The 24,608-nt window shown below is 43.5% G+C and overlaps 1 protein-coding gene across 1 annotated transcript; it reads right to left on the reverse strand.

The window, feature by feature from the left end:
• Nucleotides 1–317: 317 nt before the first annotated feature.
• Nucleotides 318–23,058, reverse strand: LOC119393386 (conserved oligomeric Golgi complex subunit 8). Its single transcript, XM_037660359.2, has 13 exons — nt 22,923–23,058; nt 22,328–22,402; nt 21,241–21,365; nt 19,263–19,366; nt 17,598–17,772; nt 16,211–16,372; nt 15,277–15,328; nt 14,184–14,347; nt 10,876–11,075; nt 8,683–8,770; nt 6,046–6,227; nt 4,593–4,761; nt 318–764 (listed from the first exon to the last, which is right to left on the reverse strand). Exons 1-13 carry the CDS (start codon nt 23,011–23,013, stop codon nt 381–383), a joined length of 1,971 nt encoding a protein of 656 aa, XP_037516287.1. The 5' UTR covers nt 23,014–23,058; the 3' UTR covers nt 318–380.
• Nucleotides 23,059–24,608: the final 1,550 nt, after the last annotated feature.

Below are 24,608 nucleotides of genomic sequence, written 5' to 3' on the forward strand. Positions count from 1 at the left end.
AGATGTCGCTAAATAAAGACATCTCACTTTCATAACAATTTTTGGAGTTTTACGTCCAAAACCACGATACGATTATGAGAGACGCCGTAGTGGAGGGATCCGGAAATTTCGACCACCCTGGGTTCCTTAACGTACACCTACATCTAAGTACACGGGCCTCAAGCATTTTCGCCTGCATGGAAAATGAGATTGCCGCGGCCGGGATTCGATCCGGCGGCCTTCGGGTCAGCAGACGAGCACCATAACTACTATACCCCTGTGATGGGTAGACCTCTCACCGTCAACTGCGAAAGTCACAGAATGCTCGAGAACAGCACTAAAGGTAATAAACACTTTATTTACAAGGCGCGACATTTATTTTAATTTATTTACACAGACCTTCACTGATTCCTGAGACCATCGTCAGTCACTGCATCATCCACAGGTGGGTCAGTAACAGCACTGATCTCTGTGCCGACAGGATCATGCACGCCAGCGGGAGGCTCAACGGCGCTCTCGAGAACAGGGGGGGAAGACACTGTCTCGTCCTTCGACTCATCCTTAACCTCAAGCCTTCCGTCCCCCACTGAGGCTGTTGCCTCACTAGGAGCTTCTGTCGAGTGCTGCTGCTCCTCCTTCGCAGGAGCATCCAACTGGCTTTCATCAGTGACGTTCACTTCGTCCGTTTCTGAGCTCGCGGGAACAGTGAAATCCTCCTCAAAGTCCGAAACCAGGTGTTTCATGGGCTGCACGATATCTTCGCACTTGAGGTGGCCCATGTTCTCCTGTGAATAAGTGGAGTGAGCGTGATTAAATTTCCATGCTTATTGTGCACTCTAAAGATGAGAAAGAAGGAGTGTAAGCAGTTCTCTTAACGGGCTACTCACACCAACTTTCAGAGCTGAGTTTAGTATTCTGCCATGCAAATCTCCTGTATACAGAGATAGCGCTGAGCAAGTGTGAAGCTCAGTTAATGCTGACATTTTTTTTATGTTAAAGTTGATTTTCGCATGGCGCACCTACTGACATTGACACCGTCGTGATGTCAGGCTACAGTACCAATTCTGGTGACTTCGTGCACCAATAGGGATACTTGTGATGACGTCAAGTACCAAAAAATTCAAAATGGCCACTTCCGCATCGCCGAAAACATTAAAAATGGCTGCTTGTGCATCACCAACGGAGCTACGGTGCGAAGCTGCCACAGAAACGTTATGATATTTTCCACAAGCACGTGATGAGAAGCTCATACCGTGTGGTGATGTCAGGGTACTGTAGGAACCGAAACTTGCTGTTAAGTACATATTGTAATGATTTTTTCAAGGGTGCACTCACGCTTGCCAGTACATTTTCTAGGCTCTTGAGGGCTTGGCCTTTCTTTCATTTGATTAAAAAAAAAAACTACAACTTAAAATTTTCGTGTCTGTACCCTTATTAGGATTAGACACTATGTATGTTTGACCCTAGAGGATTACACAGTGCCTGGTCACGCAACTTTCATTTGAGCTCAGTAACGTCAAAGGCTCGCAACTGCCTTGGTGCTCAACAAATGCTTCACTCTAGTTTTTCAAGGTGGTGCATCAGATGCATCAGTGGAAAATTCCAGTCCTTCATTGGGATATAAAAGTTAGCTACTTGTCTCACCATTAAATTTGAAACAAGACAAGACTGATTTAGTGTGCTCTTAACTCCCACAACAAAGGTGCCCCACACATCGCAAATCGGCAGTAAGGTTAAGCCTACCAAGTTCGTTTAATGGTATACAAGTGAACAAAACTCACACACACAGGCATGAATCACAGCAAACTGAATGTATAGCAGAGTCTAATGCCATTTCACAATGCCCCACATACTAAGCTCATCTGTTGTGAACATCTTCTGAGCCAGTAGAGCAAGCACAGACTGAATTCTATGGCGCTGCTTAACAAGCGAAAAAAAGAAACACTGCTTAGATCAGCAAACGCCAGCTAAGCCCAGCTAATCCCAGTTACAGATGAGTCTCTAACTATGTGGTTTCTCGTGAGAAATGTAAGCTCATGTCTATTTAAGGGCCCCTACATCACCTGCAATAATTTTTAACATTTCAAGTAAGCACTGAGTTCAGAATGCCGTCACAGTCAACAATGCCAAACCCGGCAGTGCCACGAGTCATGGGCATGCCACAAATTCCAAGGTACAATCCCTTGTCCTTTCCGGGCCTTTCAGTATCCGCAGCATTGGCCGTGGCATCACCATTCGCATCTGGTCATGTCATCCACAAAAGAACCTGTTTGTCTGCCTGCAGGTAAGCGCACTCACCGCTCTTCCACCTCGCATGGCGAGAAGGAGCACTCGGCCAGGAGGAGAGACGAGCCGATGAACGGAGCGTAGCAAAGGAAAGAGTGAAGCGAGCGAGGGCCGCTTTTGGATCACCAAACGTGTGTAACTTCTCTATTATGGCACCTTTTAAAAAAATTCTCGCGCCTACGTGTCTGTTGAAGACTCGTGCACAGCTGCAACACCACAACTAAATTTCGACCTCTAGGTGGTTCAGGCACCCTTTAACAGCAGCATAGCTGTTAACAGCAGCGTGCATGGCTGGTTTGTCCTTGGCTGTGTCCTCGGTGTCTGCCAGTTACACAAGAATCATTCTAGCAGACATGATAGCCACAACTCAAGTTCTTTACAATATTCACATGACCAAGAGATCTGATCCGATACTTGAAATCATAGGTTGGCAAACTCACTCATGAGTCGACTCACTCAGACTCGGTCAGACTCAGGTCAAGCCATGAGTCTGAGTGAGTCTGGCTGAGCAATATGTTGGTGAGCTTGAGTCCGAGTGAGTCCAGCTGAGAAAAAATTGAGTGAGTCTGAATCCGAGTGAGCCCAGTTGAGGAAAATTTCGGAGAGTCTGAGTCCGAGTGAGCTCTCAAAGCAAAATATATTTCTTGAGTGAGTCTGAGTGAGTTCCAATATTTTTGCTGACCCATGCTTGAAATACAGTCGAACCCACTTATAACGATCCCACATATAACGATCTATCGGTTATAACGACCATATTTGGGTGCACTTACGATTTTCCTATGCTAACCATTGACGCTGCGTCCAGATATAGCGAACATTTTTCAAAGCCTCCTACTTTTACAACAAACACTTCAGACACGGACGCGGTAAAAATATGGTGCATACGAAGCAAAAAAGTTAGAACATGCCTTCTAAAGCGTGACAGGGGCGCGCGCTCGCGCGTGCCCAGCCCCAGTTTACTCGCGACTAAGATCGGCGAGCACCGCACGCAGATTTCAGACTCTGCGAGTGCGGTCGCTCACTCTTCAGGCGTTTCTTCAGTGGTAGAATGGCAGTGGGGGGAAAAAATAGTAGGCAGCATGAAGCCTTGCGGTCAGCTTTCGCACAGTAACCTTTCCTGACGCCGTTCTCTGCAGCTACGACCGCCTGCGATGAACCAAACAATGCCTGGAACGCAAGAAGGCATAAATGCAAGAAGTGATAACCGCGATAACTTTCCATCGCAAAAAGGTTCACTGCGTCCCTAAACTTGTCGACGCCACAATGTGCCGCGAAAAGTCGTCCGTCTTTTCGGTAACGGCAGAGACCGATCGATCAGTGATTACGACTTCTGCGCGATTTCGGCGATGCCTTCGCGGATAAGCATCAGAAAAGAGCGAAGGCGAGGTGGCGGCCGTCGATGAACGTGCCATTATGCCTTACAGCCGACAACCTTATCACAGTCATCTGTAGATATCTGCTCAGCTGCGCGTGTGGCGTACTAAGCCGTACACTGCGGATGGACGGCGGTACGAGCGCGACATGCTTAGCCATGCTGCCATTCGCAAGTTCGCCACCACCGCGTCGTGCGAGACCGCTTTAAAGTGCGCGTCACTCTGTTGTTGAGCGGCGCGGGCACCGAGAAACGTCGATGCATTGACAGCGAGCGTATACTGCGTGTTTGACTAGGTGACAACAGAAGTGCGCCGCGCATCGTCGTGCAGGGCCGCGAGAGCATCGCGGAGACGTACAGTGCGCGTTGCTTGGAAAATGCTTGTTGTCGCCGCACCCGTGCACGGGCCGGAGTGAAGCAAGCACGAAGAAGGTACAAACGCGCATACGGCCTACAGCAAGCGGCCCGGCAGTGACTCCGCGACCCGAGTAGGCGATGCGCTGCACGCAACTAGCCAGGGATGATCGGCTCCACGTCGCGGTACCGCGCTTCGGTGAAACGGTGTCAGCTCATTGTAAAGGCGGTTAATTCACTCGTGAGCACGCAGCGGGCGTCGCTTCACGACGCGAAAAGGCTTAGCTTGTCACCTAAGGGGTTGTTAGCACTTTAATAAAAGTGCACAAAGAAAAAAAAACGGCTTAGCCGCTAAGCGCACGTTTTTAAGGGCGAGTCCATATACAACGAACTACTGATATAACGACCACTTTTCGCGACACTTTCGAGTTCGTTATAAACGGGTTCGACTGTACATACTACAATACGATAAACAACAAAAGATTATCAAGGCACGCCAGCAACAATACTGAAAGCTTCGAATTCATGTGTTGATGTTTAAAAGGTTTGAGCTCTACACAAAATGCTGAAACATGAAACAGAATCAAAGAATGCAACTGACCAGTTTGGCAACATAGGTAGCTGGCACTCCCAATAACTTGCCAATTTCGGCGGCAGGGAACAGCAATGACAGACAGGTGTTCAGAAATGGCACCAACTCGTTGGCGAAGGAACCACAGAAGCGAGACAGCGTCTCAGTCTCCTTCTCTGTCAATGTGGGTTCCTCTGCCCTGAATTGAAGAAAAATATGCAACAAAATAGAACAAAAGAGCTGAATCATTATTACAATGCTGTTTACATGTGATATCATGGGTGGCAGAGCGTGAAGCGTGCTGTTCAGTTGAGGAAATAGCTGCGCTTCTTGCATAAATTTTTGTGGAAAGGCTGCTGCACAGCTCATCCTTAGCATACAAGAAAACATCCTTTTTTTTTTTCTGTAGAGTATTTATCCAGAAATGTTAACCTGTTTGACATGCCGAAACCCAGCTGGTTCCACAGGGTGAGCTAGATAACATCAAGTGTGGTGCATGGGTACGTCAAATTCTAATAACTCCAAACAATCTAGCCTTACCACCGCTTTTTTCTTCACTCGGAATTGATGTTTGTGAACTTCATGTGAACCTCAGTTGCCAACAAGTGGTAACACCACTCCATGCCTCTGCAGCAGCTCATTAGAGCCTAATGCTTTGGCTGACCGGTTACGCCATAGTGGTTAGCCACGTGCCTTCCGGTCAGTGCTTACATCAATTAGTGCTTTTGCTGTTTCATGGTGTGGCTGACACCATGCTGGGAAGAAAAACATCTTCTGCCTTTTCTTTTGTGAAGTGTGGACATAGGTCCACCAGGGATTGCGACTTCGGCACGGATGCAACAATGCCTACACTGATAAGCACGAGAAATGCACAGCAGCTGTGGTGGCAGCCTCAGAAAAGATCATAGCCACTGATGAGGATGCCTGCGTGATCTGTAGCGATAAGCACCTACCCTTATCTGCTTGCACTATGCAATTTGAATGAAGTTCCATAGTAACATACCATGGTAGCGTTAAGTAAGCAGTTCAATTAGTTTATGACAGTGGAGTAAGGCTTCTTTTAGATTTATTAGGCCATGATAAATACTACAGTAAACTCGTTAAATGGAACCTGAAGGAACCATGAAAATATGTTCCATTTAAGAGTTCTGTTTACAGAGAGATGAACAAGGTTGAAGAATTCAAGTACAAAACCAATTAGAGGCAGTTGTTCCATTTAAGCATTAATTCCATTTAAGAGATTTCCATTTACTGAGAGTCTACTGTATAAGGAGCACCAGAATTTGCATTAAACAACACAATATGTTCGCTGCACATAAAAGTGCTTCACGAGATGCCTCCACGCTTAAGCCATTCTGGGTTCCAACTCAAGTGGGACAAGTAAATGTTGTTTAGTAGCAGACTTGTTTTGTGCCACGTTGCGAACAGCTGAAAGATGGGACGTTATTGCAATGGAGCATACAAAAAGGCATCCTCTTCTCACGTGTGGTAGTCAACAATAATTCTGACGACGGTCCTCAACGAGGTGTCCAATGCCACTGTTGTCTCTCGTGCCAGCGACAGGCAGGCGCAGAGCCGAAGCTCGTTGAAGGCTCCAAGGACTGCATTGCAGTACTGAGACAGTGGTTCAAACTCGAGCAGCGAGAAAGGCGGCTGCACGTTTTCCTGTGAATGGGAGAGGAAACAAAGAAGGACAATAAAATATGCAAAGAACTATGACAGTAGCAAGTTCGTTTCGCCACATAAGGCAATCAGTGCAAGCTATTTTAGAGGCCCTCATTATTTCGATCATCCTATTTATACATAATAGAGAACAAAGGCCTCTTCCAACAACATATAAAAAAGAACTATTAATTTAATTTTAAGGATTTTGAGGATTTCACCAACCACCCCTCGTGCTTTGTGAAAAAATCATATACAGCGGAAAGCAGACGCGGCTGTGAACAGCTCAGCCAAATCTTGCAGTTGTGCACGACAAGCACACAAGTGTTCACAAGTGGAGCGCAAAGTTGCCACTTTCTTAAACGCACTCTCTTCATACTGAGGCCTGTACTCACGCTCTTCGGAGGGCTGTCATACAGTAGATTTTTCATTGCACAACAGATTTCTGCTATTGGCTGATAGCTGACATAAACCCAGAACGGCGTTTGGAACAGATGCGCTTCTTGCCATGGGGTGCCACCAAGTGACGGGCGCTGCGCTCTATAGTGTGCTAAAATTACACAGTAGCGACACTAGTGCACACTGGAATCACACCGGGAGAAAGCGGCAGTATTTAATGATGCACACTCAAGGTCATGACTCTCACATGACGTAGCTTCTTTCCCCTTTGTTATCCCCTCCTATTCAGCTTCCAGCATGCTTATTGAGACAAAACAAGACAGAAAGCTCATGGTGGAAAGGAAACCAATGCAAATATAGGGACAGAAGAAAAAACAAATAGCACGAGCGCATTTCTTCTTCTTTCCCTCTGTCTGCACTGGTTTCCTTTCCACCATGAACCAAATCCAACTAGCCCAATTTGCAGTCCAAATTAAGAGAGAAAGCGCTTAAAGCGTGCGACTACGCTCTGTAACACTGCTCGTTTTTGATGGATTCAAAAAGTTCTTAAGGCGATTGATTTGTGAGGCAGTAAACTCCACCACTAAGGACAAATGAAGATTACTTGGAAAAGTGATTCAGGACCCCTTTATCATGCCCTAACTGTGGCCCAATTACGAGGTATGCTGTGGTGTGGGACTTTAAATTAATTTTGACCCCTGGGGTTGAATGTCTGCTTATTCACTATATATGACATTAATTATAAGGTTATTGGAAAACAATATAATAGCACACAGCATGGCATGTTGTCCCAATTCTCATCTCGTCCCAATAAGACAAAGTTTTCTCTTCATGCTGCAGAATGAACTGTTCCCGCGAGATGCTTATCATGTTCCGTGAACCACAGCTGTGAAAAGAACGGCACAAAAAGTAGCAGTGACTCTGTCTTCTAGGTTAAAATATGGCACGCGTTTCAACATAAAGGCATCACAGCATGCACTAGATTCTAGAACAATGTGTAGACAAAAAGCAGAGTACCTGAGCTCTATTCCAAGCATAGAGTTTCTTACAATAATACCTAGAGGGGAATCTGGCGCTAGTGTCTACGCGGGCTCCTTGAGCGGCGCTTCAACCACCATGGGAATGATGGGAAGTACAGGCTTCGGATTTGATTTGGATGGATTAGGTTCTTGAGATTCGCGACGCTTGTTTGCCGAGTGTAAAACAAAGCGATCTGAAGTTATTTACAATCAGAACTTGCTTCATTCTTTTGTACGTAAAACTTATTGCAAAAAGTTTACGTGACCATGAGATGGAACTGAAACCTGGACAAATTCAACCACCAGGGTATGCATTGCTCTGCAATCGTGTTCCAGATTTGGCATCACAAAATAACGAATTATTTTTTTACAACACTTGAAAACAAACATGCTTGTTTTTCCCTCGAAAGTATGCATTATCTATTTATGGAAATAACAGCACTGTAATGAATAAGAAACACTTAACTTATCGTCTGCTGCGATGCCAGGTGCGTCTGTCCAAGTGGCCTGCCTCCAACGCATCTTTCGTTTTGTTGTGAAGTCGAGTCACAGGAGAGTGACGGTGCGTCTACTTAGCTTCACCGTTGTTTTGCGGTCGATTTGAAAGAGTTTTGACAAGTAGCACTCACCACAAAACGTGAACTCTATGCAGCTTCCTGCACTGGCATGGGACGCTACATCTATGCGCAGCGGTGAGTGCACAATGCGTTGTTAAAACTGTCAAATACAACCTGTAAAGCTGCAACGGGGCAGCAAACCAAGAAACCTAGCGGTCTTCAGCCTCTTTGAGCAACAAAGGCAGTGCTTGAGTGCTTTGCAACGCACCCCACTGCCCACGTCTCACAAAGAATGAAACTGAAACTGTAGAAAAAGATCCGCAGACAGTTCGCTAGTTAACGAAATCCAATCCGAGGTCTGTACTTCCCATCATTCCCATGGTGGTTGAACGATCGCAGCGCCAGTTTCCTCTCTAGGTTATTGTATGAAACTCTATGATTCCAAGGGACAAACGCGACGAAACTGAGACTTTGTGAACTAACCTGCGTCATGAGGGTGGACATGAGCATGGCCACTGGTGCGATAGATGGCAAAGTTGTCAGAGTGAAGGAGTGCATCATCTCCCCGAACCTGGTGTGGAAAAACCAGACACACAACTCAGGACTTGTTTCCATCAAAAGTGCCTGGATTTTCAACCGCAGTCATCGCCCATTCTATACGCCAACTTATACGACAACTTATCTTGACAGTGGAACGAAGGCTACAGAGGTGGGGTTTCCACACATTCGTGTTGCTCTGCCATTAGTACGGCAGCTTGCGGCTGATTTCGCTTTTGCTTGCTTGCAGCGTTAACACGTTTAGAAAATTATATACACGAAAAATGTGAATGCGAGAGACATTTCGATTGTTCAGTGTACATTTTAGTGTCCTATTACGAGTATATCTTCCTTGGAGAACTGAACAGCGCGTTTGCGACCACACACTGACCCACTACGTCACGGACGCCATGTTTCCTTTGGAAAACGGGCGTGCTGAAAAGGTGGTGCTGTCTAAGAAATGGAAAGAAAAGGAAGGCATTCTCACAAAGTGAACGCTAACTGTATTTTACCTACGACTTCCTGCAACTGTTTGAGTCTCATAATAAATAAAGCAGCGTTTATTTCAGCAAGGCAAATGAGAAAATTATCAGTAAACATAAGTACATACTATTTTTTGACGTGGTAGCAGGCACGCGCTTCGGTTATGTAGCTTCCATAGTGCTGTCAAGAAATGTTGTCAACGAGTATTGGCTACTTTCGCTTAAAAATAAAGACAGGCACACAACTTACAGTTTTGACATATCAAACTTTAAAGAATGTTGTAACCTGTTAAAGTACTTCACCTGACAAACCGGTGTTTATGACTGAGCAAGTTGTTTCAAATAAGTTATTGTGACAAAGGACAGGAAGAGACGGACACGGTATTGTTTCGTTTCTGGCCACTTGGCTGTTTTTTTTTTTTGTATTCTTTGCTGTGCTGTAAGAAGTACGAAAAGACTAGTGAAATCTACTTCTAAACTCAGTTCTGTGGATAAAGGTCATCTATATTTAAAAAATTATACATTGTTCTTGGACTGCTGTGGCCATTTCTCACTAAATATGCAATGTTAACTTTCAGCATTAGCCATTATTTAATGCTTATCCTTATTTTTTTTTACAAATAAACAAAAATTACAATAAACAAAAACCCTCTCCCACTTGGTTTTCCAACTTCATGTACTGCTCTTTATTGTTTGCTCACCGGATTTTTGTGGCATGAGGAAGAAATTGTGATTCGCTCCCACTTGGAAAGAGAATGTTTGTAACTCTGAGGTAACTGGTAGTACGACTTGGACAACTGCTAAAGGTGTGCCCGACAATGACAGAACTGTCAACACTCTCCTTACAGCAATACACAGCCTCCATGATTGGAAGGTGGGAGTATCGGTATAAGTATGTTTGCTTTTATATTCTCCCTTATTAGGCCTGTGCAAATATTCGAGCACTTAGAATATTTGAACGAATATTACAGCATTCGATTTCGCTTCGATTCGAATTTAAATTATTCGAAATTTCGACGTATTCGAAATGAACGAATAGGTGTACTTTAGTCCGCATGTAACCTCCCTGTAAAGGTGGTTTCACTGCGGTGAAGCGGTGCTATACCATGAATACACCTTTCCAGAAAAAATCCACACTGCCGCGAAACCCCACTTCAAGGTTAAATGAACATATTACCCTCCAATCGATTCATCATTTTTTTACGTTAAAAAAGCTTGTTATACCGCCTTATATGCTCTAAGTATTGTAAATTTTAAAATGTAGTAACGTATTTTACAGGTTATCACTTGCATTCTACCGAAAGTCAAATCCTGCTACTATTCAAAGCTGCTTCCACTTCCTTTGAACCAAAAAAGAATGACATTTTGCACATGCCTTGTTCCAATTTTAAAAAGATATAGAGCAGGTTAGTTGAGTCATGACAAATATGTTAATTTTTCTTTATAATATGTGATATATATTATTCAAATTCGATTCGGATTTATTCGACCAAATCACTATTCGCTTCTAATTCGCTTCGAACCTAAAATTTACTATTTGCAGAAGCCTATCCTTTATATATCTGGAAAAAAAGGGGCACGCGAGAATGGAGCAAGTACGATGCAGTCCGTGAGCCTACTGTTTTATTGAGAAGTGCTGCAGTAACCGCATACACACCTTTCAGTTGCTCGATCAATGGAAGAGCAGAAGCGGGTGGAAGCAGCCTGCTGGAACTTCCGTGCCAGCAGTGGCCGGAAGTCGGCACCCACACGACTGAAGGAGAGCCCAAAGTACATGCACTGCGACAGTACCGAGTCCAACCGGCCTGACAGCTCTGAAGACAGGTCGTGCTCCACAATGTTCAGGAACCGGCTCACCTGAAAGTGATTGTCAAAAAGTAACTTGGCTGATTGATATGTTGACCAGTATGCGTAAATTATCAATGACGTTTAAAATCCCAAAGCAACACTTGGAGTAAGAGTGGTATACGGCATTTGGCTACATCATGCGTTGAAACAACTTAGGTGTTTTCCATATTTTATGAAACCATCGAATAACATGCGCTGCTACATTGGCATATCTGTGAGCTTTAAAGAGATGACTATGTACATACACTATACAGGGGCTATGTACTGTAAACTTGCATACAGCACAGACAAAGACGAAAGGACAGAAAGCACGACAGAGACAAGCGCTGACTTACAAGTGACAATTTATTTGGAAGAAACATGCAAAAACTAGTTACAAGAAATAATCAAGAAATTTCTGTTCTTTCGTCTTTGCCTCTGGTGTACGTAAGTTTACAGCGGAATACCAACTAGCCCGTACTCAAACCCTGCTACGTAGTGATTGATTGATTATGCAGAACAGGCATGCGTTCACTGGCACCCATCCACGAGTCAAAATGCTGTTTTTATGCAGTACTGGGGCTGGGGTTCACATGTCACAAGCCAAGTAGCGGCAGCGGTGGGTGTAGCCTGTTTTGCTTTCCTGCAGCAACGGTGAATGAGGTGGCCTGAAGACAACACAACATCAGTGACAACAATGACTACAAGTCAGTCTAATGGAATAGAAAGATGATCGATGCAAACTGACTCAATCTTGAGCTGTTTGCTTCTATCACCGTACAATTTTATTAAAACTGAAAATAAGTAGTGCGCCATTTTTGTATTTTTTGTTACGTAATACAGAGACAGTCGAACTTGCTTATAACAATGCCTTAAAGTCCTGAGCAAGCGTCCCCTCGCCCCCACATTTTCTGGAGATTTCAAATATCCACCAATGACCGAGCAAGCACATCCCTGCTCTCCCACCATTTTCACTGCTTCATTCAGTGTTTTTATTTATTTTACGATAATAACAGCAAATGCATGCTTATTCAATAATGCATTTCATTGGAAGCATGTGCGGCTTTTCCGCTGCCACCTTTAATTTTGATCCGTGACCAAGCAAGGGCCCCCCCTCCAAATCTTGTTGAATTGTCTTTCACCGGAGGGGGGCACTTGCTTGGGTTTACACAGTACTCAAGTGTCCCGAAAATTCCATTGTTATAGCCAATAATGGCTATAAACGGGTTGCACGAAAAACGCAAAATAGAGAGACGGGATATGCCAACAGATGGGATAATATGGGATAATATGCCACACTGCCAAGGTCTTGTAGAAGACCGCTGTATCTATAAATAAATAAATAAATAAATAAATAAATAAATAAATAAATAAATAAACAGCCGTCAGGGATAAGGATGACAAAGTTGCCGATTTTTCGGACAAACATGAAAATTCAGATGCTTTCACGGGACCACGACAAGCACCACAGAGCCAATCTATAACAATGTCTGAAGTTTCGGACGCTGAAACTCTTTGAAGTCTCAACTTTTTACTCAAATTGCATGTCTGAAAGCGCACTAACAGAAGCCACCGCCGCTCCCGCGCCATAGCGGATTTCAAAAGTCAGCTTTGCCGCAATGCCATAACGCTATGCGACGAAGCATAGCGTGAATCCGAAAGGACGCCCATGCCTGATATTATTACCGCGAAGGCTACAAAACAGGTCGTACTGTAAGAGCACACCGTAGACGATGGGGTTGTAGGCGGGGGTTCCACAGCTTGAATTTCATGTTTTCTTCTTTCTTTGCAATGATTTCGCGTTTCATTACTTTCAGCACGCACACCCAGGAGCAAGAATTCATTGTTATAACTAGGCTTGTGCGAATATTCCAGCACTTTGAATATTCGAACAAATAGTACAATATTAGAATTCGCTTCGATTCGAATTTAAATTATTGGAAATTTCGAGGAATTCGCAATGAAAAACTAGGTGTATATTAGTCCGCATGTAAACCCCTGTAAAGATGGTTTCGCTGCAGTGGAGAGGTGCTATACCGTGAATACACCTTTAAGAAAAAAATCCGCACTGCTGTGAAGCCACACTTCAAGGTTAAATGAACATATTACCCTCACATCTATTCATCATTTTTGTTAAGTTTCAAAGCTTATTATACCTGCCCCACCACGGTGGTTTAGTGGTTATGGCGCTCGAGTGCTGGCCTGAAGGTCGCGGGATCGAATCCCGGCCGCGACGGCTGCATTTTCGATGGAGGCGAAAATGTTTGAGGCCCGTGTACTAGATTTAGGTGCATGTTAAAGAACCCCAAGTGGTCGAAATTTCCGGAGCCCTCCACTACAGCATCTCTCATAATAATATCGTGGTTTTGGGACGTTAAACCCCAGATATTATTATTATATTAAAGTTTATTATACCGGCTTATATGCTCTAAGCATAGTAAATTTTAAAACGCAACATATTTTACAGGTTATCACTTGCATTCTACCGAAAGTCAAATCCTACTACTATACAACGTTGCTTCCACTTCCTTCGAACCAAAAAGAATGACATTTGCACATGCCTTGTTTCAATTAAAAGAAAATATTGTGCAGGTTAGTTTGGTCATGACAACTATGCTCATTTTTCTTTATAATATGTGTTATATACTATTCAAATTTGATTCGAAATTATTCGACTAAATCACTATTCGCTTCGAATTCGCTTCATGCCTAAAATTTTCTATTCGCACAAGCCTTGTTATAACCGATAATGTGGCATGTGGGCATTGTTGTAAGCGGGTTATTTCACCATTGAAAACATACAAAAGTTGACCGGTGCAGCAGCTTTTCATGGTTATAACCAATACATTGTTAAAACCGGTATCGTTATAAGTAAGTTCGACTGTATACGAATGAACAGTTCTTGTAATGGTCTGCAGAATACCTTCGTAATGAGAAGCAAGTAAAAGCAAGCTACTTTTTCTTTGCAGAGTTAGTTGAATGGGAAAGGATGTCCGCAAGTGTCTGTGCTTTTTGGAAACAATCCTTATCGCGCTTATAGTTCGCTTTTGACAGAAGTCAAGGTGACCTTGCATTCTTGAAGTTTGGTATTGCCCCTTTAAGTTTGTTTCCCAGCCATAAAATAGAAGCCGTGCGTACCTGGCTGGTTATCCAGCTGTAGAAGATGGTGGCTCCAGGTTCGTTGCGATCTTTTCCCAGGCCAGCCAAGGGGTCATCGTCAGAGAAGATGGCCCGATACTGAGTCACAATGTCGAAAAGGTGCACTCGGCAGGCCTCCACAACTCGCGTGAGATGCGTGTAAGCTGCGATCGAAGCAAGGAAGGGAGAGAGAAACGGGAGTTTGACATTCGGCCATTCTCAACATCTGTTTCTGTCGCAGCTCTCCCTGTGCTAACTGCACTTGGTTACAACCTGTGAAAGAATGGTAACTCTGCCCACGGAACCACGGCATGCCTGCCCCTCACCTGTGAAAGACAGTCGTGCTAGCTGGTTTCAGCTCGAATCGTAAGCACTTTTTCTCGGCTAGTGTAAATAGTATGCATATTAAGAGCTAAACGTTCGTAGTTGCTACTTAAAACGTTACCTTTGGCTGCGCAGCGATGTTAGAATCGCTGATGAAACTTGCCAGAACGTTCAAGCTTCTGACCTAAAATCAATCACACAAACATGGGTCTGCGTGGGAAAGTCAGCTACCTGAAACACTAGAGAAGTGCCTGATGTCACGAAAATGAAAGAACGCTTTTGGACAGAGCACTTATGCGAATTCTTCGTGAGAGGGACAGTGGTGGCTGTGAGCAGAGTTCACATTTCTTTTCAGGTTGTAACTAAGTGTAGATATCACTGGATCCTTAATGTGCTACCTGTAGTTCTGCACATACTACCATCAAAGCTCAACATAACGAAGTCATGCTTGCAGCACAAAACTTTGCCATACTACGAATTTCACTAAGTCAAGGTTTGTACGTTTCAAAAGTAAAAATAATGTCAAACGCTTCTAGATTAGTACTGCATCTCACTAGTAAGCCCATCAAAGTGTGGCAGCATCACCAAATGTTTTTCGGTATATTTAAATCTGTAACATGGCATCACATGATTACTGCGTTTTATCACTTCTATATAACGGTTCCGCTCCTGACAGTTGCGGCAACGGCCTCAGATCACTTTACTGTATCTTGCCAGATGAAGACATAATGGACAGTAAGTGAGTGAAATAGACTATAGGACGAGTTACCATCTTTTGTTGGAATGTTGTTTAGGACGCCGTCAAACCAAGAGCCTCTGGCCTGAAAGCAATGAAAAAGAATTAAGGAATAGGCAGAGAAAAAGCTGGATGGTTTTTGTTACACATACATATATAATTGAGAAAAATGGAGTGCTGTAATTGATAACAGGAATATCAGTCCATTCCATCACAGTATTTCGGAAAAAAAGCATTTCTTCAAAACTGGTATGGTGTGCACGACTTCTGCAAAGCGAATGCTGCCGTCAAATCTCGATGCACCAAACACATGTACTATAGCAAATTGTCATATATATACCAGAAAAATTGTTTTTAAATCCTTGTGAATAGCAGTGTGCGACAAATATTGTATGCTTATAATGAATATCTGATATAACAACAAAATTTTTGTGTTGGATGTCACATCATTGTAACGAGATGGCTTTACTTCAGCTGAACTCAAGTTCTGCAAATTGGTCCTTTACAAATTGATATATTACGAAGCTGATGAGCGATGTCAGGTAGCTAACATTAGTCTTCAATTCAGGAATTATATCAAATAGTGGCGTGTGCCTTGACAAATCTAATGGGATAGAATAGCAATAAATACCACAGATGACGATTACCTTATACAGTTCATTCAAGCTCCTTGTGGAAAATGCTCAGGCACGCATTTCATGAGCTATGCCTTGGCCATTAAATCTTTGCATTTTTTATATTCATTAGATGTTTGCCCAGCAAACATATAGGTACATATGACCTGATCCCATGTATCATGAACACCACAATGGATGTCCATTCAAAAGGCTCATGAAATTTAAGGTGAAATGCCAAGTAAGCGCTTTTAGTATAGTATTTGGCCGATATCCAGATTGAGTGAAGTCTTTCCAACGATATAAGAGAAGAATAACGGTGCCTAGCGTTTTCACCGAAAGATGCGCATTACCTGCAGAAAGCGGACCCGTAGTTCTGCCTCTGAGTAGACGTCCATGCGGCGCAGGTAGCCGATGACCTTGAGGCACGCTGGCAGTTGAATGTTGGACCGCAGCTGCCCGACCAGCTGGCTTAGCATCAGCTGTTGGGACTCACGGACTTCTGCACCAATGCTCTGTAATGAGTTAAAGATTGACTGATGCACTCCCTCACTAATCCATCTCTCCATTCCGTCAATTAACTCATTCGTTTCATATTTCCATGTGTATTCATTTCGAACTTCTCATTAGCGCGCACGCATTCACTCGATAAAATGCTTCACGTTTTCTTTAGTTTCCCGTCTGGCTGCTGGAACCTGTCATGCTTGAGATGACACGTGGAGGTGCTATAGTCAGTTACAACCTACGAAAAAATGTCAGCTCCGTCCATTGTCTGTACTTGTCCAGTGATTCAGATAGCTGACTTTTCCATACAGACACACATTTGCATCTCTGGCTTAGTTGGGAAACTTGAACATCCTGGTAAATTTCGTAAGGGATTCTGACAGCACTGCTCAGCCAAACGTTGATGTTTTAGGTAGTAACAAAAAACCCTTAACTTTTAATGTGTGCAGTACTTACATTAGCCGAGAAAAAGTACTTAGAATTCAAGCGGAAACCAGGTATAGCACGACTGTCTTTCACGGATGAAGGGCAGGCGCCGATTTTGTGGGCGGAGCTTACATTTTTTTTTAGATGTAACTGACTGTAGCAATGTCCACAACATCTCTCAGTAGCTTCAAAGTGCTTAATTGTTGATGTAATTGCTGTCACAATAAAATTCTCAGAACTAACTGCATGCACTGCAGCAGATGCTTGCACATCAACCAGCACTGAAAGGCAACACAATGGCAACAACACAAACTGCCAATTTATAGCAAACTGTACTGAAAGCTTCACATAGCTGTTGCCACTATCAAACTCAATCAAGCTTACTTACTCTTCCCCCAAATGTTACACATACTCATCATCCAGCCAAAATAAAGAAAAAACTGTTACGAAATAGTGGTTAGCTATGTTACCATTCGAAGAGTTGACACGCCTCCCATCTGTCAAAGATGGTAAAACAGGTGTCAGTGCCAAGTACAGCATATCTCTTTAAGTGGAACCTGAAGGTGCTGGGTAAATGTGTTCCTTTTAACGACAGTTTCACTTGCCGAGAAAGATGTACAGGGGTACCGCACCAAAATACAAAATCAACCAGTTTAATGGCAGTTGTTTCAATCAAGGGATTTCCATTTACTGAGATTCTGCTATGTTTGAAGATGCTCTAAGATGTGGCATAACTCTTATATAACAAGATACGGTAGCGAGAAACCTCCTCGGTGTAAAGACATCATAAAATTGCGGAATGAGACAGACCGCCATGAGAGGAATGGTGGCGGCATGCTTCTTCTCGAGCCGCCGCACGTAGGCAGCCAGCTCCAAGGCCTCGTCGTAGCAGCCGTTGCGCACGCACGTCTCCATGAGCTGTGACAGTTCCAGTACCTCCAGCAGCTGCGGGTGCTTGGCGAGCATCTGGGACATCTGGCGCCATCTATGCAAGCAGGACAGCACAGAATGGGACAGAGTTGAAGAAGTAATTTCTAACGCTACAGCGCTCTTTTCCCCCTGCTTCTGACCAAACGGCAGGGTAACAATGTTATGAGTGACAAATGCACTGTACATACTTTTGACAAGTGTGTCGGATGCGAACTAAGGTGAGGGCTTCGGTCATAGATTTGTAGGGTAATTAAAATTCTGGTCTTTATATTCCAAAACCACAGTATGATTATTGTGGTTTCGGAATATAAAGATAAATATTTGACTCCGGTAAATTTTGATGTCCTAGGGTTTTATTAATGTGCACTTAAATTTAGATAAACGAGTGATTTCTGCCTTTCCTTTCCATCAATATCTGGCTGCCACCCACAGACAGAATTGAACTCATGATGGCCTCGAATATTTTTAAATACTCATGAAAACATCATTTTAAAAATTGGTAAATTAGGTGAAAGGGAATGGCTGCATGTTGGATTTTTTAGGTTCGTTTTTTCTATAAAAAACATTTATACCCAACAGTTCTTCAATGTGATGTTCTGAAAAAAAGAACAGTATACTCAGATTACCTTCAATGATATAAGGAGACTTTGCAAATACATTACTCCCTTTCCCTAAAACACTTGGCATCAGCCATGAAATGCTTGATAAATGAAGGCCCACTTGAATGGAGCATACACTGAGTGGTAGTACAATTAAACAGGATGTCCTGTTACAGAATGCCAAAGGATGTATTTTTTATCACAAGAATGTGGCATTCACTACAAAGCAGTGTGTATCAACTGAAGGTTCTTTGAAGTTACTGAATTTTTGCCTCCATTCTGGGCTTATTTGTTGGTAGGCCAAAGTTTTCACTCACAAATCAGAAATTTGCACTAGGTTGTGGGTGTTATTTAGTCACAAAATTTCTTCAGGCTACAGTTGAGAGCTAGATGAGAACATGTGTCTATATACATAGAAAACACTAGTATAGTTCATTGCGGAGGCAACCCCTTAGTTTTTGTTAACCGAACGAACCTCAACTGCAAGGTAGTTTAGGCGCTCCAGATTTTTCAAAGAATAGGAGCTTGGCCTTCTAAGTTGGGGCCCCATAATAATAATATTAATTACTGTGGTTCTACGTGCCAAAACCACAACATAATTATGATGCATGCCACAGTGGAGGGCTCCACATATTTTGACCGCCTGGAGCTCTATAACACGCACTTAAATCTAACTACACGGACCTCTATTACTCTGCCTCCATAGCAATATGACCGCCCCGGCTGGGATTGAACCCACGTCTTTCGGGTCAGCAAAAAAGCACCATAGCCACTATACTAACCTAAATTTCTGATACGTCCTGCCTAACCACACTCCCCTGTTCTTGCATCTGCACAGCTGTAACCAAGATCTTGCGAGAACTTCATTAATATGGCTAAAAAAAAGGGGAAAAAACAAATAAAACAATACAGAAGGAAGGCAGCAGGAGAAATTCTGAATGCTCACCTTGTGGTGATTTGCTGCGATTGCTGGCTAAACTGCTGGCATTTCTTGGCAAATTCTGGCAGCTTCTCTTGCAGGGCATCCAATTTGCCTTCAACCACGTTAAACTATGAAGGTATTGGGAAATAAACAACAAAAGCAAAATTGAGAGCAGCATTTATGTCTTTCAAGGTTTCTTCATGTGGGGCAGTGTTTTTTCCCGACTTCTGCTGGCAAAGCAAATTTGAAACAGTGACACACTAGTTTAGTTTAGTTTAGTTAGTTAGTTAGTTAGTTAGTTAGCTAGCTAGCTAGTTAGTTAGTTAGTTAAATTGAGGTTTTACTGTGCAAAAGCAGCTGAGGCTATACTGCACCCATCACAAGTGATACGATAGCAATGGAGTGACAATAGCGTGAGGACAATAGTTCACTTGCTTCCATTGTAGAGATCAAATAGTCCTGTAAAACTGATAGCTGGGCGAGCTGGTATAAATTCATGTCTAAAACATTTTGTGGCGTGCACAAAAGACGGGGACACACAGAAAGAAGGTACAAACGCTTGTACCTTCTTTCTGTGCGTCCCCGTCTTTTGTGTGCGCTACAAAAAGTTTTAGACATGAAATATCCTGTATCCATGAAAGAGGAACTGTCGTCCAATTGTCATCCAACCATTTGTAGTATGAAGTGACAGTGAAATCTATATGGATTTGTCAGAAAGCTTTCTAGCTGACAAAAAAAGTCACAGTTTCGCCGCAAGGGCGAAGCAATGAATGTGATAGCAAGAAATTAATGCTATACGTAGTGAGGCTCGCCAATGGATACTCTCAGTTTGAACAGTGCGCCTGTTGCAAAGGCGGCCGAAGCAGCGAAGGAAACTAGCGTGCTTCAAGTGTAGAGCTGTGACACTTGATAGTTCGCGCTCATCTTCTGTTTGTTCGTTTAGCGGCGTCCCTTGAGCTCGAGTGACATTCGTACGCGCTGTAACATGAGTGCGGACATCACGGTGAAAGCTTGAAACATACCTCTTCCCCTCACCACAAGAAAACCGCGCGAGCAGACAGCGGAAGGGCAAGGTTCTCCCATGCGCAAATATAAGAAGAAGCGAGCGAGCTCGCCGACGACTTTTAAATGCGCCCGTCGGGCTCCTAGCGCCATCTCGCTGGTAATAAAGAAACGCTTATTATCGCCTGCCGTCTCTGAGTACGTCCAGCGGTAAAGGGTGTGTATATAACGCTCGCCGTTAGCTACGTGGAGGATCTGCGTTTCGTGGCGTAGTGGATAGCGCCACTCGCTGCGGAGCAAGAGGTCCCTGGTTCGATTCCGCGCTTCGGAAGCAATTTTCTGAATTATTTTTCTTTGGGGCTTTTATATATATATATATATATATACATGCTTATACATATACGGTGCATGACGGTGGCGACGGCGACGGCAAAATCCAGCCGAGACTGTCCATATAATTGCTATCGCAATAAAATGTCATCCTAGTCCGGGACTCAAACCGGAGACCAACACTTCTCCAGGGCTGTCACTCTGGTGTGTGAGCTAATTAGGTGGTTAGTACATTGCAGCGCAACGGTGAATCAGTCAACCATTTGAAATACTTGGACTACATGGACTACAAACATGGAGCTACATACTACATGGACAACAAGTATGGAAAATCGATTCTGCAGAAGCCGTCCGTCTGTAACGCATCCGATGCTTGGACGCGTTATTCGAAGGTCGCAGGTTCGGTCTGCCCGCGGCAAGCTATCTTTTCGTCCACTTTTCTTTCTTCACAATTACCTTACATTTATTACAAAAACATCCCCTATACTTTCCTTGACATTATTGTCTGTTAGTTCTCATCACTCTATGTGTGAACTTTTCATTTCTAGTATGAGAAGCTACTGCTCGAGCATGTGAAAGCTATTACTGTACAATTGTTTGAATTAACTCGCTAGAGGTTTCAGGTATCTTGTTTTTAGAATGGCAAAAGCTGCTCCCCACTTCCGCTCACCTCTTTAAAGATGTCTTTGGAGCACTGTGCTGTCTTAATGAAGGTCTTGTAATTCTCAAAGGCCAACTTCTGCGTCTGCTCCAAGACTTGGGCTTTCTCCTCAGCCAGTCGCTCTGGTTCACGAGCTGTTCAGGAGGCAAAGTGTGCAAGACAGAAATTTGCGATGAGCAAAGTAGTAACGGCAATGACTTCAGCTGTTGGAATATGCCAGCCAGTGTGTTGCCACAACAAAGTCCAGCTCGAAAGAATGCATGCAAAAGCGCTTCTTTGTTCCCATGCCTCCCAAGATGGTTGCGTAACGACCGATGAGATCGCAATGATAATAAGTCAGTGAGAAAAAGAACTACAGAGCTTTCTGCAACTTTTAGGTGAATGCCAAATTTGCCTTTCATGAGTGCGTCCTCCAGCTATCATGCATAAATGCAGGCAATTGACAGAAATATTTATATTTCTCATCCTGTTGGCTACTGCAAGTGTCAATTGCCACCTGCAAGTGTCTAACTGAAACAATGATACCATTATACAAGCATTACAATGTCAGCAGCAATCCTGCCATTGAGAAAAAGGCAAAAAAAAAAAAACAGAAAGTTGCACGAGAGTCTTTATGAAGTTCTAGCTCTTTCTAAATGTGTTTTCTTCGACGGTTGTGTTTTATAAAGTGCAAATCACTCGCGTTTAAGGTACTAAGTATGCATGCATTAATTAGGGTAGGTGCCAACAGAAGCTAATAAATTCTTAGCAGGACCTGCCATGCCACAGAACTCTGTTGATGTACACCATGTGTGTTTCCTACATAGAGATTCAGCATGACACTAATGACAGTTGGCAGAATAACCATGTCAGTCAAATAATCAAAAGATATATGAAGCTGTGAATCAGTCTAAATAAACATCGAAGACATAATTAAATAGAGTACATCGATTTCATAAGGGACATGGTTTTATGGTAACTGTAGCGAACGACACAAAGTGAATAATGGAGAGCAGATGGAAGACTTGCATCTTGCATCTAACACTTTTTTGTGTTCAAATTTCGTTTTTTTTTTAAAGTCGGCTCTAAAGGCGGTGAAGTATGACGGTGTTCATACTTAGCCTCTGGACGTCGTACGAGCTCAGTTCTTGCACATACGAGGTGATGTCCGCGTTTTCCCTCCATGAGTCAGCTGAAAACATAATGCACAGAAGGTAGTATTCACAAGATAGCTCGGTTTCGGTTTATCAGAAAAGCTTGACCCCCCCCCCCCCCCAAAAAAAAAAAAAAATGTTACCCGTCTGCAGTTACAATGGCATGTTACAACAGTGAAAGGATAAAGCACGCTGTTGTGTTCTCCGACTTTTATTTCACTTATTTACTCTGTTTGTCCGGACACTCCGCATACATGGTATTCGGGTCGCCTACGTGACACTTTCGGTCATTCACTTTGACATTCAACGCACAACATAGCCACAATACCAAAACGAATATTTCGGACACAACGTTTTTTTTTACAGTTAACTGACAACTCCCATCTATTGTTCAACAACAATGACGCTTATAGAGATGGTTAGGTTGACAATTTCGTGCTTGTTTACACTCGGAAACGAAAGTAGGGAGTAGAGCAGCGAACGACGACCGCACGAGCAACACTTCTACGCGCAGTGACACACAACCGGCATTTGTGAAAGATACTAGCGTTTCCTTACCTTCACCTGGTGGAGCTATAACAGAAAACAGATCTTTGTTAGTGTAATCACATTCACCAAAGTCAACTTCGAGGCTGCCGGCAACTGCCATCTTCGCAACGCTCAAAACAGCACGGCAATCGGCTTGTCATGGATTGGAATGTCCTACGCACGACACGACACAAAGCCAGGCCACAAGATCGACCAGGAGCCAAGTCAAGAAAGCACTCGCCGAGTGTGCTGTGGCAGCTGTGGCATGTTCGTTATGTTCGCGCAGGGCTTGAACGTTGAACGGGCTTGAAGCACGAAGGTAATGCCGTTGCTGAAAGATTGTACTCAGCAACTTTTCTCCGACATTTCGCGAGTCGCGTCTTGTTCCTGAAAATACTTCTCGTGTGAAAAATCGCCACGTTTTAGAGCTTTAATCCTCGCCCGTGCATTTGTGCGCTCACTTCACAATACAAGTGTGCGTTAGCAAGGAAACTGCCCTTCGGAGCAGGGGCATAGCCCAGGGGGGCTATGGCTACGCTCTTGCTTCGGAGCCGATAGTATTTTCATGGCCACGCGACACTTGAAACATAAACTGCCTAGTGAGTGAAGCTGAGTCATCTTGTAGCGATTATCATATGTTTACTTTGAAGGTAACAAATTAATGCAACTACTCTCCTACCGCTTTCGCTACAGTTTTCAACACTTGTGCATTTACATTGTATTGACAGTTAATGTGCGCGGCTATGATGAAAAATCGTTGAACAGGGAATGTCGCTAGTGCCAACGTTTTGACAGGTGAACTTTTCTCCGTCAAGGCACAAGGACTAACTGCCTTGTGTGTAGCACCTGCATACTCACAGCTGCTTTCCATAATGCCTTTAGGCACCGTAGGTATTAAAAATAAAATCAATTTCTCAGAAATTGAAGAGAACACGAATTTCTAGAATCAGTGTAAAAGTCGTGTTCACATCTAAGTGTCACGCACATAGAAAATGCACTCTCTCTTAACCGAACCGTGGTGCAATGTTTGACTGCAGTTCTGGTACATGTCACACTATGAAATTGACTATTCATATGGCTTGGTACATCTTATCTGCCTTTTGTTACGTTTGGCCTAGCTGGGCTGATTCAGGAAGTCACCGATTGAAATGCCCTACACATGACGCAGAGCCCAGTCATAAAATCCACCATTGGCCAAATCAAGATAGCAGCATCTGCTAGTAGGCTATGCTATTCTAGGCACTATTTTTGCAGAGGGCTTAGATGTTTGACTATAAATTACATGAAGCGCAGTGTCTTTGCCAAGAGATTGTACTCTTGAACGTTTATCCGACGTCGCGAGCCACGTCATTTACCCGAGGATGCTTATCGTTTGAGAAATTGCCACGTCTTAGAACTTTAATCCTCACTCTTGCAGTTACACTCACTCCACAATACAAGCATGCGTTTGCAAAGCAACTGTCTTTCGGAGCATAGCTAGCCAACTATCCTATGCGTTGCTTGTCTTCATAGCCAAACAACACTTCAAAACTTATTTCCCTTGTGAGTGAAGCTGAGTCATGATGTAACAATTGCCATCAAAAAGTTGCACCCAATTTCGAGGTACCAATTTCTTAGGTCGTTCACTTCGAAGAGTGCAAAATGATATAACCACTCTCCCACCTCTTTCGTTACAATTCTCAATATTTCTGCATTTGAATTGTATTGTGACTTACT

This window comes from Rhipicephalus sanguineus, chromosome 5 (genome assembly GCF_013339695.2).
Source record: "Rhipicephalus sanguineus isolate Rsan-2018 chromosome 5, BIME_Rsan_1.4, whole genome shotgun sequence".
Classification (NCBI taxonomy): domain Eukaryota; kingdom Metazoa; phylum Arthropoda; class Arachnida; order Ixodida; family Ixodidae; genus Rhipicephalus; species Rhipicephalus sanguineus.

Bases quoted from the DNA above. Each gene is read 5' to 3' on its own strand.
- LOC119393386 (XM_037660359.2), bottom strand. From the start codon at position 23,013: ATGGCAGTTGCCGGCAGCCTCGAAGTTGACTTTGGTGAATGTGATTAC. The intron at 22,403-22,922 runs GTAAGGAAACGC...TTATGTTTTCAG, and splicing joins TATAGCTCCACCAGGTGAAG to CTGACTCATGGAGGGAAAAC. The intron at 6,228-8,682 runs GTTAGTTCACAA...TCCCATTCACAG, and splicing joins TGTCCACCCTCATGACGCAG to GAAAACGTGCAGCCGCCTTT.